The sequence below is a fragment of the Neofelis nebulosa genome, chromosome 2, assembly GCF_028018385.1.
Source record: "Neofelis nebulosa isolate mNeoNeb1 chromosome 2, mNeoNeb1.pri, whole genome shotgun sequence".
Taxonomy (NCBI): Eukaryota; Metazoa; Chordata; class Mammalia; order Carnivora; family Felidae; genus Neofelis; species Neofelis nebulosa.
In genome coordinates this window covers 130,347,096-130,363,968 of record NC_080783.1, presented here as the reverse complement: position 1 = coordinate 130,363,968, position 16,873 = coordinate 130,347,096, and the positions used below count along the sequence as shown (strand labels likewise).

Sequence of the window (16,873 nt, the reverse complement as noted above, 5' to 3'; positions counted from 1 at the left end):
GTGCTTAGGAGTCTTCTTCTCCTGGTGAGAAGATGTGTGATCTTGACACGGAAGGTGAGGAAAAAAAAGGGGTGGGGGGATAACTCACTTAGGGCTGAAGGCTGATAAGCAGGAAAATACATGGGTAAAAGTGGTATTGTTTCCATTGGCAACTACTTCAATTTCTGCCAAAGTTTATCCTTCCTGAGCAGGAAAGGAACATTCTATCAAGTGGTGTGGCATCTGCCTCTCTTTGGTACACTTTCTTCCTCCCATGCTATACCCTCTTCTACTAACCTCTGCTGAAGCTTTTATATTTTCTAGAAAGCTCTCCAATAATCTGAGTATATAAAAAAATTATAACCATTACGGATTGAGTCCCCCTCCCCATTCATATATTGTAGTCCTAACCCTCAGCACCTCAAAATGTGACCCTACTTGGAAATGGGACCATTGCAGATGTAATTAATTAAGATGAAGTCATATTAGAGAAGGGTGGGACCCTAACCCAATATGACTGGTATCTTTATAAAAAAGGGGAGTTCAGACACACACACATGTGAATATTAGAGTTATCTGCCACAAAACTACCAGAAGCTCAGATTCTTCCCTAATGCCTTCTGAGGGAGTCTGGCCTGCTCGTACCTTGATCTTTGACTTCTGGCCTCCAGAACTAGAAAACAATGAATTTTTGTTGTTTGAGCCCAGTAGTCTGTGGTATTTGTTGCGACAGCCCTAGCAAGCTAATATAGGAGTTACTTGGAGAAAAATGGCAAACAGCGTTGATGTCACAGGCTCAGCTCTACCTCGGTCCATAGCATTGAGTGTAAGCTTTATGAGATGGAAATAGGATCACATCATTCCCCTACTTAAAACCTTCCTCTTTACTGCACCTACAAGACTGGCCTGATATCCCTCTCTGACATCATCTCCTGTCACTCTCTGCCTTGTAACTCTCTCCAACCACTCTTGCACCTTGCTGATGTTCTCCCACCACTAAGCACTCATATATTCACATATTTCTTCCTCTCACTTAAATTTGGTTTTTGCTCAAAAATCATTTCCTTGACCACCCTACTAGATAAAATAATGCTCTCTTCACTTATTTTGTTTTGTTCCCCCCTTGGTAACACCCATCAGTACCTATTTTTACATCTCTATTGCTTTGTCACCATCTGCAAGGATGTCGGCTCTTCAAGTGTAGGAATTGTGTCAGGTTCATTGTTGTATCCTCAAAGCCTAGAATGGTGAAGTACATGAAGGAGCTCAATACATACTAGTTGAATGAATGGATGAATGACTTCCAGATACCTGGGGATTTTATAATTTTAAATTTTCAACAGCTTTTCCCAAGGAATATCTAGTTGCTGCTTCCATTTTTCTGTTTCTGTGAGATTGAGCCCACTTCTTATGCATCTGAAAATTCTCCTTCCCCCCAACCCGCCGCAACCCCTGCCCCTGCCTCCTCTCTCTTTCCCTCTCTCGACACTTTGAGCCTTGGAAGGGCATTCCCTAAATAAGAAAAGATAAAGAAAATGACCTCCCCAAGGATACTCCCCTCTCTTATGTGCTCCTGTATTCTCTGCAGAGCCTGGAATGCAGTAAATGTTGGTTTAAGGAATCATTAGGACATTGTTTTTCTTCAAAGAACTAAATTTTAGTCAACTAATTTTCTCCAAACTAACCCAGGCACTTTAGACAGACCACATACTTGGCTTAAATAATCTTTCAATTTACCCATCTTTGGTAAGCAGCCACTAGGATAGCCCCCAGTGATCCCTTCATCCTGGTATTTATGCCTTTACAATCTTCTCCCCTTGAGTGTGAGCTGGATTTAGTAATTTACTTCTGAAGAGCAGAATGGAACATAAGTGATGGGCTGTCACTTCTGAGATTAAGTTATAAAGAGGCTAGTTTTCACCTTGAGTGCTCCCAGTCTCTCATCTTGGCTGGCTCATTCTGTGAGAAGCCAGCTGCTATGTTGTGAAGCAGCCATGTGGAGAGGCCCCCATAAGTGAGCTTGGAAGCAGACTCTCCCCCAGTGGAAACTGAGATGACTGTAGCTGACCCCTAGATCAAAGCCTCATGGGAGTTCCTGAGCCAGAATAACCAATGAGCTACTCCAATTTTTGACCCACAGAAAACATGGGAAAATAAAGATTTGTTGTCCTTAGCTGCTAAGTGTTGGAGTAATTGGTTACATAGCAGTAGATAACTAATATACCATGCACCATGTTCGATTTGTGCTCCTAAAACATCATTCTTAAAGCATTACTAATGTGAGAAATTAACTCAACATGCTTCTTCCAAAGGCCAATATACATACAAAAGAGGTTTTGTTTTTCATGTCTGAGTTAACTTTTAACATCTGTAACATTTATTTTTGTATTTATTACCTTAAAATTTTAATTAAAAATGGTGGCCAAGATGCAAATTTAAAACTCTCTTGTTTATACATATTATTTCATTTACCCTCATAAAAACCCTTTGAAATAAGGTTCTATCATCACCTCATTCTTAACTATAGAGAAACAAGCAGTGTAAGCAACTTGCGCAACCTCATCCAGCTAGTAAGTGGTAGAGCCAGACAGTCTGGTTTCTAAGTCCTCATGAGGCCTTAACCATTAGTCCATGTTGCTTCTTAGACAAAAAGTCAAATACAACAATAAAGTAGGCCAAATAGTCTTAACATCTAGCCCTACTGTAGAAGATTCACTCATCCAGGACTAGAGTTTTCGTGATCAGTCTTTGATGAATTCTTAAAAGGATTAAATTAGATAAATTAGATCATATATACCAAACATCTGGTATTCTACCTGTGCCTAAAAGTACAAAAAAGAGAATATCCAAACGAGAAGACAGATCTTAAATTATCATTGAAAACAAAGCAAAAAACCCTTTCCTGAGAGACTGTTCAAATCACTAGAAAATTCAAAAGTATTCTCTGATCAGACAGACTGACACATTTCAATTGCATCAGTACACGCTGACAGCAGAAGATGCACGGGCTGTGATCCAGCCATGTTTCCACCTAACCTTGGATCTCAGCAGCTACCTGAATGATTCTCAGAGGAAAGGCCCTAGGAATTGTAGAAATAATTTTGAAAAATCAGCTCTCATGCATTGCTGTATCGTATTTGAATAAAGAGTGTTTATTTGACTTGCAGCCAGGACACTTGGGGTTGAGTCTTAACTTGGCCAAGAGTTTCAATCTGTGGGTTTCCATCAGTCTGGCCTTGGGAGGGCCAGATCATCCTACCAAGCCTCAGTTTCTTCATCTCTAAAATGGAAAGAGAATAAGGCGGGCCTACCTGCCTTTCAGGTGCTACTCTAAATTTGATGAGCTGAAGTCTGTGAAATGACTTCATGAGCCATAGACTGTAAATGTAGGGATGTTTATGTTTACTTTTTGTTATTGGCAGGAGGATAATCCATACTAAATGTAGACCATCTGCATGCCCACCACCTGTGGGCACAGAGCAGTCATAACTCAAATGTACTGCTGCTATGGCGGAGGTGCTGGGGTGAGTCCAGAAGCACGCATGCCCAAGCAATTAATTCTGAGAGAGGTTGTGTCATGTCACCAGCCAAGAACTGGCCAATCTCCAGTGTTAGCGCGAGCGGCTGCAGTTTCTGAAGTTCGGTTGTAACCATCCACAGAGAACTCAACTGTTAGAGTCAAAGTTCAAGGCATACTTAGTGGTTCAGCCACAGAAGCTAAAGTTGGTGCCCACAAGTCCCCACACAAGAATCCACTCCACAGTATTCCCTGTCACCAGTGTGACTAAGGCAGACCCGCCAAGATGCCTTCGTGCCACTTACAGCCAGGAAATGATTATGCAATTACTTGTTACTGCCACCAGACAGACATTTGACTTTCAAGGTTAAGGCTGGTATATTATAAAACCTCCACATTTTGATGAAGCCTTTTAATTTCTTTATTCTGAACCATGAAGAAAAATAGAACTTCACAAAACTGGAAGCTAAAATGGAAGTAAGAGAACTCAACCAGTTAACCTCCTCCCTATCAGAGATGAAGACCTTGTGTGCTTTCAGCTGGGAAAAGGGGATAAGGCTCTACCAGCAGATGATAGGTTGGACACATCAGCCATTCTGGAGTTCACCCTCCCCCAGCTTAGGATTCAACACGGACCCTGGTGTCTAGTAAAGCACAGGGCATCGGGGTGCCTCAGTTGGTTAAACATCCGACTTCGGCTCAGGTCATGATCTCACAGCTCGTGAGTTTTGAGCCTTGTGTCGGGGCTCTGTGCTGACAGCTCAGAGCCTGGAGCCTGCTTCAGATTCTGTGTCTCCTTCTCTCTGCCTCTCTCCTCACTCGTGCTTGGTCTGTCAAAAATAAACATTAAAAAATTAAAAATAAAGCACAGGATGAGACTTTTGTGTACATTCTCTTTCTTCACTGAGGCCTCTCAACATCAGTTACTATATTTGTGCAGGATTCTCACACAGAGTCGTGACACGGAGGCTTTTCTTTCCAGGAAGCAACTTTATTCATGCAGTCACTGCTCAGTTGGGATTTGTACCCAAAGAACTGAGCCCCGAATGCCACGTTGTGTAGTTTTTGTATTGTTTTACTTCTTTGTCTCCCATATATGGTAATATACAAACATGCAGTCTGATTAAGTGGTCTCATGTTACAATGTCTTGAGGGATGTCATGTATGCACATAACCAGGTTGCCTTAAAGCGTTTTTTTTTTTTTTTTTCATAGAGAGGGGACCCTACCACAGTTGCATTGTGCCTAGAAACTCTGGAACTCTCTGACAGAGCCAGAGTCTAGAATGCTTTAAATTTTGTGTAGGTCTTGTGTCGCTGTTTCCCCAATCCTGATTGATGGCATCTAACTAGAGACAGGATTCCTTTTTGATCTTCTTTCTAGGATTTGTCCATTAGTTACAATAAGGTACCCTTCCAAAGTCCGCCAGAGGTGAGTACATAACATTTCTCATCAGAGTCCACCCAATCCCAGAAAACTAGTTTCAGTGAGAAATGAAGTGACTAATGGACTGACTCTAAATGATTATGAGCTGGGTGAAAATTCCATTTTCCTAGTGAAAATAATGTGGAGCTATTAAACTCAACTTCTGAGATTGTTTGTGGGTTTGCATATTAATCTTCCTGAACACCTTTTATTCCATCTATAATTTGAATAAGCTCAAAATTAAACCATGCCTATGAAACAAAGCATTAGCTCCAATATTCAAAATAAAAGCTGAGTACAGTTCATAAAGGGAAGGAGAATTCTTGAGTACTCACCATGTGCCAGGCTCTTTGCTGGCATCCTTTTCACATGTTATGGTTTATCCTTCATATTTATTCCTTTATTATAGACAATTGATTTCAGAAGAGTCAATGGCAGAGCTGGGGTTTGAACCCAGATCTGATGGATGCTAAAACTCCTACTCTTCCTAGGATATCAAATGGCTGAATTTCCTTCCTGGAGAGACTAATTTAGAATCTGCAGAGTTATGCTCCCTAATCCAATAAATGAGCCTGAATTATGTTAAAGGAATTCAAAGATTAATATGGCAACTACCCAAATCTGCCAGCAAATCTGCCTGATGACAACAGTGATGATAATGATGACAAAAATGGTTCAGGACAGGTCAGGCATTCTTTCACTTTATAGATATAACCTCAGTTGAGTCTCACAACCATCCTGTGAAACAGGTGCCATTGTTATACTGATTGAGGCCCTGTGTGGCCGGGATGGGATATGCACCCATATGCAGTCTGATGTGTGGGGCCAAGCTCCTACCGCTCTTCTATACTGCTGTCAAATAGAATTAGTCTCTTGGTGCTTGCTCTAATTATCCACATATTTAACTCAACTACTTGATGGAAGACAAAATACAGGAATGTTATAAAGCATATGTTCCCATGTCAACGAATAAACAATGGGGGAATGAATTCTCAATGGTGGTGAGGATGGTGACAATTTGATGGAAGGTCTAAGAGACACGAAATGTTAATATGTCGAAGAGAAAAACCAGACACCAAAGACACTGAGTAAAGAGCATGAGAGCTGGATAACGCACTGTACTACAAGGAAATCGGGGGATTTTGTATTTCTGAGCACAGTTGTGCTGGTGATGTCAGGCACATACTACTATGTACTCCTGGAACAAGCCTTTCCTGGCCCTTAGAACAGGCTCCCACCCTCTCCTAAGCCAGCCTGTCCCCACCACTGAGGACAATCCTCAGGCCTTCTCTGCCAAAGGAAACTTGCCTCCGTGCCTTTCTGGTTTAGCAGTTTGCTATTTTCTGTGCAAAGTTTGAATCAAGACAGAAAAAAAACAAAAGTCAATCTCTGACATAGTCTCTCTAGGGAATATGTGTTGGAGGTTTTCTTTTACAAGGCAAAAACAGGCGTAGTGGCTATTCAGGCTTTGAGGCCAGACTACCTATGTTGGAACCTCAGTCCTGACACTTACCAGCTGTATGATCTGGGTCAAGTTGCCACCTCTCATGATGCCTCAGTTTCTTCATATGAAAAATGGAGATAATATGGGGTTCTACCTTCTGGAGTTGTTGTTAGTCCACACAAAGCATTTAGAACAGTGTGTGGCACATAGTGAACACAGCAGTAGATATTATTTGCCACTACTTGAGTATATCTTGTAGGTTCATAACTTTCAGATTTCATAAATCTGATCAAAATTAGGGCTTCCATTCCCTTGTTGATTATGAGGTAGATGTTGAATTATGGAATTGTTCAATAGACTCAACTCTCAAGAAATCAATGTAATGCAAGTAGTAACTATTTTATTGACATATTTACAAAATATTACAAAGTGAAATACCACTCTAATTCACCATATTACACAATGGCTGCATACAGGCAAGACAAAGCATATGGAAGAAACATTTACTTCTGTCTTTGGTATTAGAAATCTACACAAATCCGCAGCATTTAAAATTTCCAATACAAAGTATTAAACACAGACAAAGATGTAATTGGCAATGTCATGAAAAGGGGCTCTAATGTCCTCTGCTAGGAAACCCCCAGGTCTATGAAATGCAACAGGAAAACCAAACACCATTTGTAAGGGAGGGAGTCTCTTGGCTAAAATAACAATAAAAGAATATAGGCTACAGTACTATACATAGGAGTATTTCAATTTGTGTGAAGTGACTTTCTCCGTAACAACATTTGGCTGACAGTAACAGACAAAACATTCCCGAGACACAGGATCACAGGTAAGACTTCATAGGAAAGAATCCATTCTGAGAGTACACCTTGAGGGTATAACTTTACTGTACAGAACATTTTATAAAATTCATTTTTGTGATCATTTACACATATACAAAAACTTAACTGGTTTTAGCAAATAATTTTTCTAAAACACAATCACAGTTTATATAATTCTGAGGTAAAGGTCCTGAATCTATCTTTTGAGAAGTCCTAGCTCACGAGGGTCTCTGAAGGGGGATATGTCCTACTGAACATTAAGTTCTGACATTAAAGTGGGTTGGGGAAAGGGCAGGCCACACCTACCTACCTCATTTCAGAGATGATCCAGAATTTCAGAACTGAATGTCCCTAGTTTGGCTCTATTAAATTAATGCTTCTCATGTTTTGTTTGGTTGTCTTCAAACATGAAACACTCTGAATCTTGTCAGAACAAGACTTCTGCTACGGAGAAAATATTTCATCAGCAAAGGGCCAAGTTAGTGTCTTAACCTGACTGTCTTGACTAAGGACTCTGTATGTCCCAGGAAGAACATATTTAACCTCCTCACATAAAAAGTAAAGGCTTGGTCAAATAAATGCACTGCAAAACAGATCTTCCCACCAGTTAACGGACACCCCCAAGGGGGCTGCAGGTGGGAAGATCCTAGTAAAAGGCTGGGAGCCCACAGTGAATAAGACTAGAAAAGTCTTAGTGACCCTCCTGTCCCAGAAATGCATATAGGACCCAGCTGGGCTTCCCTTTCAAAATCCTCACCAAAGTTGTCTGTGCTACTGTAAATACTCCAGGAAAATGTGAGATTCAACAAATATGTCCTTTTTTTGGGGGGGGGGGGAGCTTATGTTAATAGATGTTGCTTCCATAAAATGACTTACAATCAGTTATAGCCCTTGATCTGTTTCTGTAAACAATGCCACCTTTCCCAGGTTACTTGAAATTACCCAGAACATACCCAGCCAAGATTATTTCATAGAGTGAATTACACATTTCCAAAATAACTCTATGAAATCATGAAGGCTGTGAAAATTTAATATGAAGACACTCTTTTATGTACTTTTTTTTATATGAAGAAGTTTGCAAATATAATCAGAACATCAAATGAATAATTAAAACCCCTCTGGGATATATCACTTATGAAGCAAACCTGAGCATTTGCCTCCTCTGTTTTATCATGAGTAACATCTGGGGGTAAAAGTGTCTGCCAGGTGATGAGTCACCTTGTGAAGCAATTTAAGACAAGGAGTGCTGGACCTTTCCCGGAAGCTGCCCAAAAAGCGAGACTCTGATTTTTCCTCATGCTGGGAAAAGCAAAATTAAACTTCTGCTTCTTTGTACCATCAAAGATTCTGGTGAATGGCACGTGAGAAGAAAGTAAATGTGTGTCCACCATTTACTGATAGCTGGCATTCATGGTGCCTGACCACACATGGTAAAAAGAAATATGAACCAATGTGTTTGCAGGGCTCTTTTGGGGGAAAAAAAAAAAAGCTTTTGGCTGTGCCCTAGTCCCCGACAATGACAGACTGGCAGGCTGTTTCTTGCACAGCTCTAGGCAAGCCATTAATCTGTCAGTACCAGCATCTTTAGAAATCCCAGCATTAAGACTTAGGAGGGGAAAAGGAGGGAGGATGTTGAATAGCCAGAAATGTGGCTTTTTAAACACTTCAGTTAATTCACAATGCTGTGCAGGCTTCTGTTTATCCCTTCTCTGAAAGTTCTGGTGCAGGGTGTAACGCTGGAGTGGAATTTATTCATCCTCTTCCACATACGTGGATGGAAACCAGCCCACCTAAAAAAGAAAGGCAACCAACATAGCAACATGACTTCACATCTGGCATTTCAAAGGGCTCTACAAATAGAGCATTTAGTTTTTATAACACCCCGATTAAACTGGGGTTTTATGGCCACTGTAGGTAAAGGAGATTGATTTAACTGCCCTAGAAGACCGACAGAATGAGTGATGGAGACAGAGGAATAAAAGAAGCCTAAAGAGTGTTCTAATGTGCTAGCACACAGACAACTATGTAAATTAAGTGTACTAAGGGGCTATACTATTTAACGCTTCCTATTTCTGCTATAGAACAGGATACAAAGGGGTACTATGTCCCCATTCTTTCCAATTTAGATCAGCAGCTCTTATAAATATTCTATGTTCCACATAAAATTTATGCTCTGAGGCTTATGGACTAAAAAGAATGGAAATGTTCCTCAATCCTTTTCCAAATAGGAAGCCATCAAACCTGCCTAGGTGAACTTTATTTATGCCACAATCATGTTCATTCAACATCTTTTTCTTGAGTGTCTATTTTCAGTGAGGAACACCACCACTCTCCAGAGCCTTGGCTCTGTGGGGTGAAGGCTTCTCCCCAGCCCCACGGCGGGTGCCCACAGCAGCCCAGTCCCCTTCCTTCACCCGCGCAAGCACATCGAGAGGGACAGCTCACCCTGCCATTTACTTCTCCTCTCCACCAGCCATTTGCACTCATCTTCGTGTAAATCTTCACCACGTCTCCTTTCAGCAAGGACAATTCTCGCATGTCTCTGGCACAGAAGTCATACCGAGCAACGGCGATGCCCAGCACTTTTGGACTTAGCACTGGAAAGAAATGATGGTGAGTCAGCAGTGATCTGTGGTCCCACGACCACCAGAACCTAATCAGATGAATGTTATAGATGCAATCCAAATGCACAGCCATGATTTCACTACAGACTAGTGATAATGGTGGAGGACCTTGAAAGCAGCAGAGTTGCTGTTTCAATTCAGTCTGGTGTGGTCAAGTTCATTTCAGGCAGTTTAAAGAACCACTGTTCTGTTTCATTCTTCATCAGAACCCCAAAACAGGGACTAGCTTTTGTTAAAAAAAAGAAAAGAACCTAAAATTACCAGCATGCATTCCCTACAGATGGCACAATGATCTATTTCTAACTAGAACCTCTAAGGTCAAAGGTTTACATTTTTATCTCATAATCTCTCCAACTAAGACTTAAAACAACCAAATGCTTTGCTCTGAAATTCTCCTATTGAATCCATGTCATTGTCATTACTTCTAGTTAAAAGGCTCTTCCTTCCCCAACCAGCCCTTTTTGGTTAAAACTTCTTGGGGACAAACTCAATTGTTGCTTCATATAGAGTTTCACTATGTGAAGAAGCTTCAGTCAGGTTTCACCGAAAGAATGCATAAACACCATCAATTTATCCTCTTTCTTTCAAACAAATACTGTAGGTATAGAAAACCTTTACTGAAGGAATGAAGTGCTAACTTACTCCGTGTCCTAACCCACCCTGCCCCGAAAGAAAAACTCTATTCAAGCTGTACATTTTTTCTTCTCTAGTGTTTTATAACACATTTCATATTAACTTCTCTACCTGTTGCTCATTGGGGTTATAAAGTGTTTTCAATTATACGTGCAGTGATTCTGAGAATCACTCACCTGGGAAGGGTAGGACTTTATAAACCTTAAATGGGAAAGGAACACAAGTGTAAGAAAAACAAATGGGAAATGCCATCCATCTGTATTTTTAACAGTTCCTGGTGCCCAGGCAGCTGCGGTTATGACCTGCATTACCCTGGAAGAGCTTGCCCACGTGGAGACAGGGATCTCTAGCCTATTATTCAGGGCTCTGCAATGACAGGGTTTTTTTTTTAGTCTCCAGGTGTCCATCATAAGATAAACGAATAGCAATGCTGTAGATTTCAGAACTGTAAAGGGAGTAAAAATGGGTCATTTTATTTTACTGTTCAGACACAAACCACTTTAATAGTTTTCTTACTGAAAACTGTCCCATTACCGGGTCGCTACTCTTAGAGTTGGCGCACATAAAGACACCCCTGTGACGGAAAAACCAATCATCACCTTAACTGTGTGACCTTGTGCAGGTCTTTTAACCCTTGAGGCCACACTTTTCTTACCTATAAAATGAAAACTCTATGCTAGATGACTTCCAAGGTCTTTCTAGTACTAAATGTTATGATTCCATTGGGACTTACAGGTTAATTTTTAAAAATCTGTAAGAAAACATACTTGACCTAGCCATAATGTACTCCCCTACATGTCACATCAACAGCCATTAAATTCTCAGACTAATGACTGAAATCAAGACCAGAATGCCCACACACAAACTGATGGGCATAGTCATCCTTCCAAGCAACATGAAATATGTTTTACTTTTATATTTGGAGACAAAGTTGGGATTGGGTTCTATTTATTTTCTTAATGGGAATAAGTAAGCATTGGCTTTTCTCAGCTAAAATTTCTGATCCTCAAGAAAACTAATGATTTTATAGAGTGCTTCATCTCCCGCTTTATGCTTTCAGCCCTCAACCCTTTCCAACCTCTCCCCAAAAGACAAAACAAAAAATGTCTAACGGAAATACATAACACGAGCACACACACAAAACCAGGAGAGTGAAATGTCATAACAGACAGTGACTATGACAGAGAAGAGGAAACTGCATGGTGGGAATGGGACTCTAGGGACTATTTGTGAGAAGATGCATCTACATGAGAAGCTACACATAGAAGTCAAAGTATTTTATTTGCAAACAGAAGCAAGTTGAAAAGACATATAAAAGCAGTAAAGCAGTACCTGACCAGAAAGGAGTAGAAGAAGGGGGAACAAAGCTGTAGTCTGGAGGAGTTACAAAAGAAAACCCACAGAACAAAGAAGGGGCTTAGAGAAAGAAAGAAAAAGAGAGAAGCAAAAGAGCATTTAGGTAATGGCAAAAAATCTCAACACAGCTATTTCGTTGTCTATAATCCTAAGAAAATGGTCACATCAAATTTGGAGTATTAAGCTTCACTTTCACCCACTTCTCTCCTATCACCATTTCTAAATGAAGGACAAGCCAGATTTTTACATTTTGATTGACACTAGTTCTGAAATTTAGAGCTATCCCTTTAGCAGTGAACACAGCATACCCACTCTACCATGGTGCCATCTTTGAACCCCTCCCATCTGAGGATGGCCTTCTTTTGATGTGATACACAATTCCCACTTTGCTACACCAGTGGAAAAGAGGAGACTGTAAATTCTTAATGTAAAATATGCTTCACATCAAAACTGATATAAACAAGTAAGAGCCTATAGAGTAGGGTCAAGGAAACATGCAGAGCCCATAGGAAAGTCAAGGAAACACTCATACAATTTGTTAGAAACCATCCCCAACCCCTAACCAAGCATGCACATGCTAATTTATTACCACAAATAAAATGTAAATCGCTTCAAATATTACCATACCTGGACAAGTAAATATATCCGGAAATTTTGGGAATGTATGGAAAAGTTCTATGCAAAAACTCCACCCTCAGAAGCTTTTTACTTTACTTTTAATAATAAAAGCTAATAATCATCAAATGGTTCTGAAGTGTTAAATGTCCTGCTCAATGTTTTACACTCAATATTTAATTTAGCCATCACAACAATTCAAAGAGGAAGGTACTAATACCACTTTCCTTTGATATTTTTAGAACAACCTAGATTCAAACCTAGGCAGTATGACTTTGGGGTCCAGGCTCATAACTGCTGCATTGCTCTGCATCTAGCACTCTGCTTTAGGTACCTCCATAAGCAGTTATAAAACTCTACCTGTTAATATCATGGTGCCATTGCAAAGGAAAAGAAAGGCATGGTTATAAATTTTCTTCCAATATTTATTCTCCCTCTTCATCCCTGCAATAGGTTATCTGGCCAGGCCAAGTTTGCCCAAAAGGAAGACTTCATTTCTCTGTCTTTATGCAGGTCTATGCAACTATATGACTAAGTTCTTGCCACTACGATATAATAAGCAAGGGTGTTGGAAGGTGGCCTGTGGTACCTTCCCTGGCAGGGCAGCTGGCACATGAATTCACCTTTGTTTTTGGTTGTTCATCCTACCCTGCTGTACGGAATTTACAAGCTACGATCTGGGTCCGTGAGAAGAAAGGCCTCGCTTTAAGGACAGTAGCTCATGAGCTTCAGGGAAGCTGGAGTTCTGAAGATTTTATGGAAGAGGTGACCTGCCCTTTCCCCCAGCCTTGGTCTGGACACTTCCAGGTTTTTATGAGAATGAGAAATAAATGTCTATCCTGTTTAAGCCAGTGTTTTCTCGGATTTCTGTTACTTGTACCTGGACCTAATCTAAACTGTAACAAAAGTTTCTATAACTGAGGAGGAGGTGAAAGTGGGCTAAACAAACTGCAATGCGTCCATATAACCTTGCAATACAGATTGTCTCTTTCAGACCATTGACTGATTTGATAGCCACAGAATTCTCCCAAAGTTAATACTCTTGTCAGGAAGGGCTTCTTTGATACCTGGGAACAGTCGTAACTCATTAAGGGGATCCTCAGATCCTATTTAAGTAGACTGGCCGTGGGAATTGGAGGAGATTCAGTTGCTCTTGCAACCATGGACTATGGATCCCTCATATAAGACACTTTCCTCATGAATGTCCTTACATATTTACTTTTAACCTACCCTGAAGTATATCCTTGTTGATAATCAAGGCTCTCTTCTAATCCATTACATCTCCCACATTACATTATTTTTGTTTTAAAACTCAGTGATACATGCCATTACAACTAATTTTACAATATGCTCAATTCATTTATTGCCATGCAACATAACTGGTTTAATTTCCTTGAGATGTTATACACACTATTAGAGACAAGAGGGGATGCCATCTCCAATGAGAAAAATGGCTCACATCTAACTGTATCTTGACAATCTGCAAGATTCCTATCCCATGTTTGTGAGAACTTAAATTAGAACCCCCATTCTACACATTCCTTCTGGCAGGTACTAGAATTTTCTCCTTGGACTGCTTTCTAAATGTCCATCCTTCACTATCTCTCTGGGACTATTTATCCATAAAGTAATAAAAGAAGACTGCATTTCTCCAAAATTTCTAATGAAGATAATTAAGTCAGCAGTCTGAACTATAACAAGAGATAAGTTAGCTCTAGAAGGAAGATATAAGAAATCAATGAAAACACAATTAAATGAAATTTAAATAATCTCAATAGGTAGATACATTAGATCAGATAACCTGTCTCTAATTTAAAAATATCTAACATTCCTGAAGTGATATGGATAATGCCTCACTATGCAGAGTGAACTTGAATCTGTTTCAGATACACAGTATCAGTGTGCTACCTTGTCTCTTATCTAACCCTAAAAGCCTTATAAGCACTGGCACTCATGTCAAATAGCTACAGTTGGAATCTTCCTCAATCTTATCTAAAATATTATAATCTTAGCTGAATGGTAGCTATTCCCCCAGGGTTAGGCCTTGGCTCCTCTACTGGCTTCACTGGGAACTAATTTTTTTCCCCAGTGAAGGGAACAAACAGATTCTAAGATATGCCTTGGCTCCTCATCTGAATTCCAGTCTGTGATTTCAGATATTTTCATGACACTGCCATGAAGGACAACCACTATCTCCGATGCAACCTGCCTGAAACCAAAGGCATGATCCCCCTCCCCATAACCTAGCTCAACCCTCCACATTTTTTTTTCAATGACTCTTGTGTTCTTTGCAAACTACCCTTGCAAAGTCAGTATGCTTTTTGCCTCTTCCTGTTCACTCTATTCTTCCTCCGAAATATGAAGTTATTCCTTCACCAAATTCTCAGCTCCATCATTCCAACCCAGGTACTTACGCCATTTCTAAACTAAGACAACTGCCTCCCAGTTGGTCTTTTTGCTTTCAACATTTTTTTCCATTCTATATGAAATACTGCCTCTCAGCTACTCACAATAGACAAAGATTCATCATTCCTTTTCCCAGATTAGGAAATCCAAACTCTTGCCCTGAATTCCATGGCTACTTATAGTCTGGCTGTTTCCTGTCTTTCTAACCAAATATTCCATCATTTTCTCATATAAATTCTTTACCCCTAGACTAGCTGGTGGGCATGCACACCAAGGCCCTCAGTATTGGTTTCTTTCTCGAATGTTTCTCCTCCATCTTGCCTCTGCTAACCTTAACCTCCTTATCTCCAAGGCTCTGCTCAGGCCCTTTCCAGGAGTCTTCCGTGACCAATCCCAACAACACTTGTCTTCTTCCCTATTCTTTCTAGTCATCTCTAGGCACTTACATCCCTGGCTCTACTGTTTAATTATTGCATGTGCTCCTGTGTTCTATCTCCAAAAAGTTGTTGATTCTGGAGAGCAGAGGCTAACTCTTACACTGCTTCTGCTTCTCCACAGGATCGGGCCCAGTGCTAAGCACTGAAGCTGCTGAATGGACAAGTGTCTCAGCAGGATGTTTAATTTTGCAAGCTCCTTATGTCTCCTCCTCCTATTCATTTAGCTCATCTTCTGCACACTTAACTGCTCAAAAAGACCTCCAACAAAAGCCAGCACAACACAAAGAAAAGAATGTGAAATATTTTCAGGTTTTATTCCCCAGGATCTCTGAGAACCATAATCTATTGATGATATTCTTACAATAACTAATTTTTTCTGAGATGCTGAACAGCTATTAAATACTGTACATCTCTTGGCATTAAGCGTACTGTATGCCTGAGGAATCCTCTTAGGGGTAAAAGGTTAATAAGTTTCTCCTACCACCCAGTGTATAGCTTTCAGCCAAATATTTTAAAAATTGGTAGGGATGCTTTCTAGTTTTCTATACATCATAGCATGACTTACTGTTGCCATTCTTCCTATACATTAATTTTCACTGCCTTTGGGTCCTTAATTCTCAAAAGCTGCCAAAATAGCATCTGAATGTCTTGCATCTACAGAGACAAGAGTATAAAACAACATGTTTCCCTTGGAAAGTATGGGTTTAAATATAGATGTAAATGATGTCAGAATAAAGTATTGGATAAAATTTTTTTTTTGCAGAATGGCTTAACCTGCAAAACATATTTACATCCTTACCGAGAACATATCCACCTATTTCAAAACACATATAGAAATACATGTTTTCTTCATCAAACTCCTTCTCTCATACCAAGATGCCGCTAATTGAAGAATTATTGGCAGGTGCATATCCTGGAATGGAACTAGAAACAGCCGAGTAACAGTGTATTCAAATGACGATGTTGGGGGAATGATTATCTCCCATTCCTTTCACTTCCTGGGCTCATACTCACTTCACCACCTAGTATTATAGATAGCCTATCTGCTAGTACATCACATCATTTTGGGAAGCTTCTTGAGAGAAACAACTCTTTTTATTCATATCTGTATCCTCTGAGACAATGTTAAGTCTATGTTGAGACCGTTATCATTGAGTAGTCATTCGCAAACTGCAAGCTTTAATTAAGGACCTAACTTCCCTCCTTTCTCAAACACTTTGAGCTCCTTATTAGCACAAACAAAGGAGAAGTTTACTCAGAGAGATCAACACATTCAGGCTGGTCTCTCTGGCTATTTTTCACACGATACCTGGTGCTCAGTTGGGCTAACATTGATGGGGCATTATGAAGTGAATGGCTCATACTTTAGTGACTTAATATTCCTCATTAGGAACTACTAAGGATGCAGCCAAATATTATTTATCAACTTTTCCAAGTTAAACAAAACCTAAAGTACAAACATTCTCTAACTGAATCAGAAGTTACCTGTTAATAAACTGAGAATAGAAGCTATAAATCATTAGTGAATATTATTCAGTTCTGAGACTTGACTGACAAGACAGAACCACCGGACACAGAAGTGTATCAGTTAAGAAAAGAAGAACAGAGAGT

General features: G+C 40.1%; 1 protein-coding gene across 2 annotated transcripts in view; it reads right to left on the bottom strand.

Moving 5' to 3' along the window:
• Positions 1–6,747: 6,747 nt before the first annotated feature.
• The window catches only part of VAV3 (vav guanine nucleotide exchange factor 3), a 362,499-nt gene continuing 352,373 nt past the window's right edge, over positions 6,748–16,873 (bottom strand). For both annotated transcript variants that reach the window (XM_058716351.1, XM_058716352.1), the window contains exons 26-27: positions 9,637–9,788; positions 6,748–8,981 (exon numbers count right to left, since the gene is read on the bottom strand). In XM_058716351.1, the coding sequence (XP_058572334.1) occupies positions 8,940–8,981; positions 9,637–9,788 (194 nt within the window). In that variant the 3' untranslated portion in view covers positions 6,748–8,939. The remainder of the gene's footprint in view (positions 8,982–9,636; positions 9,789–16,873) is intronic.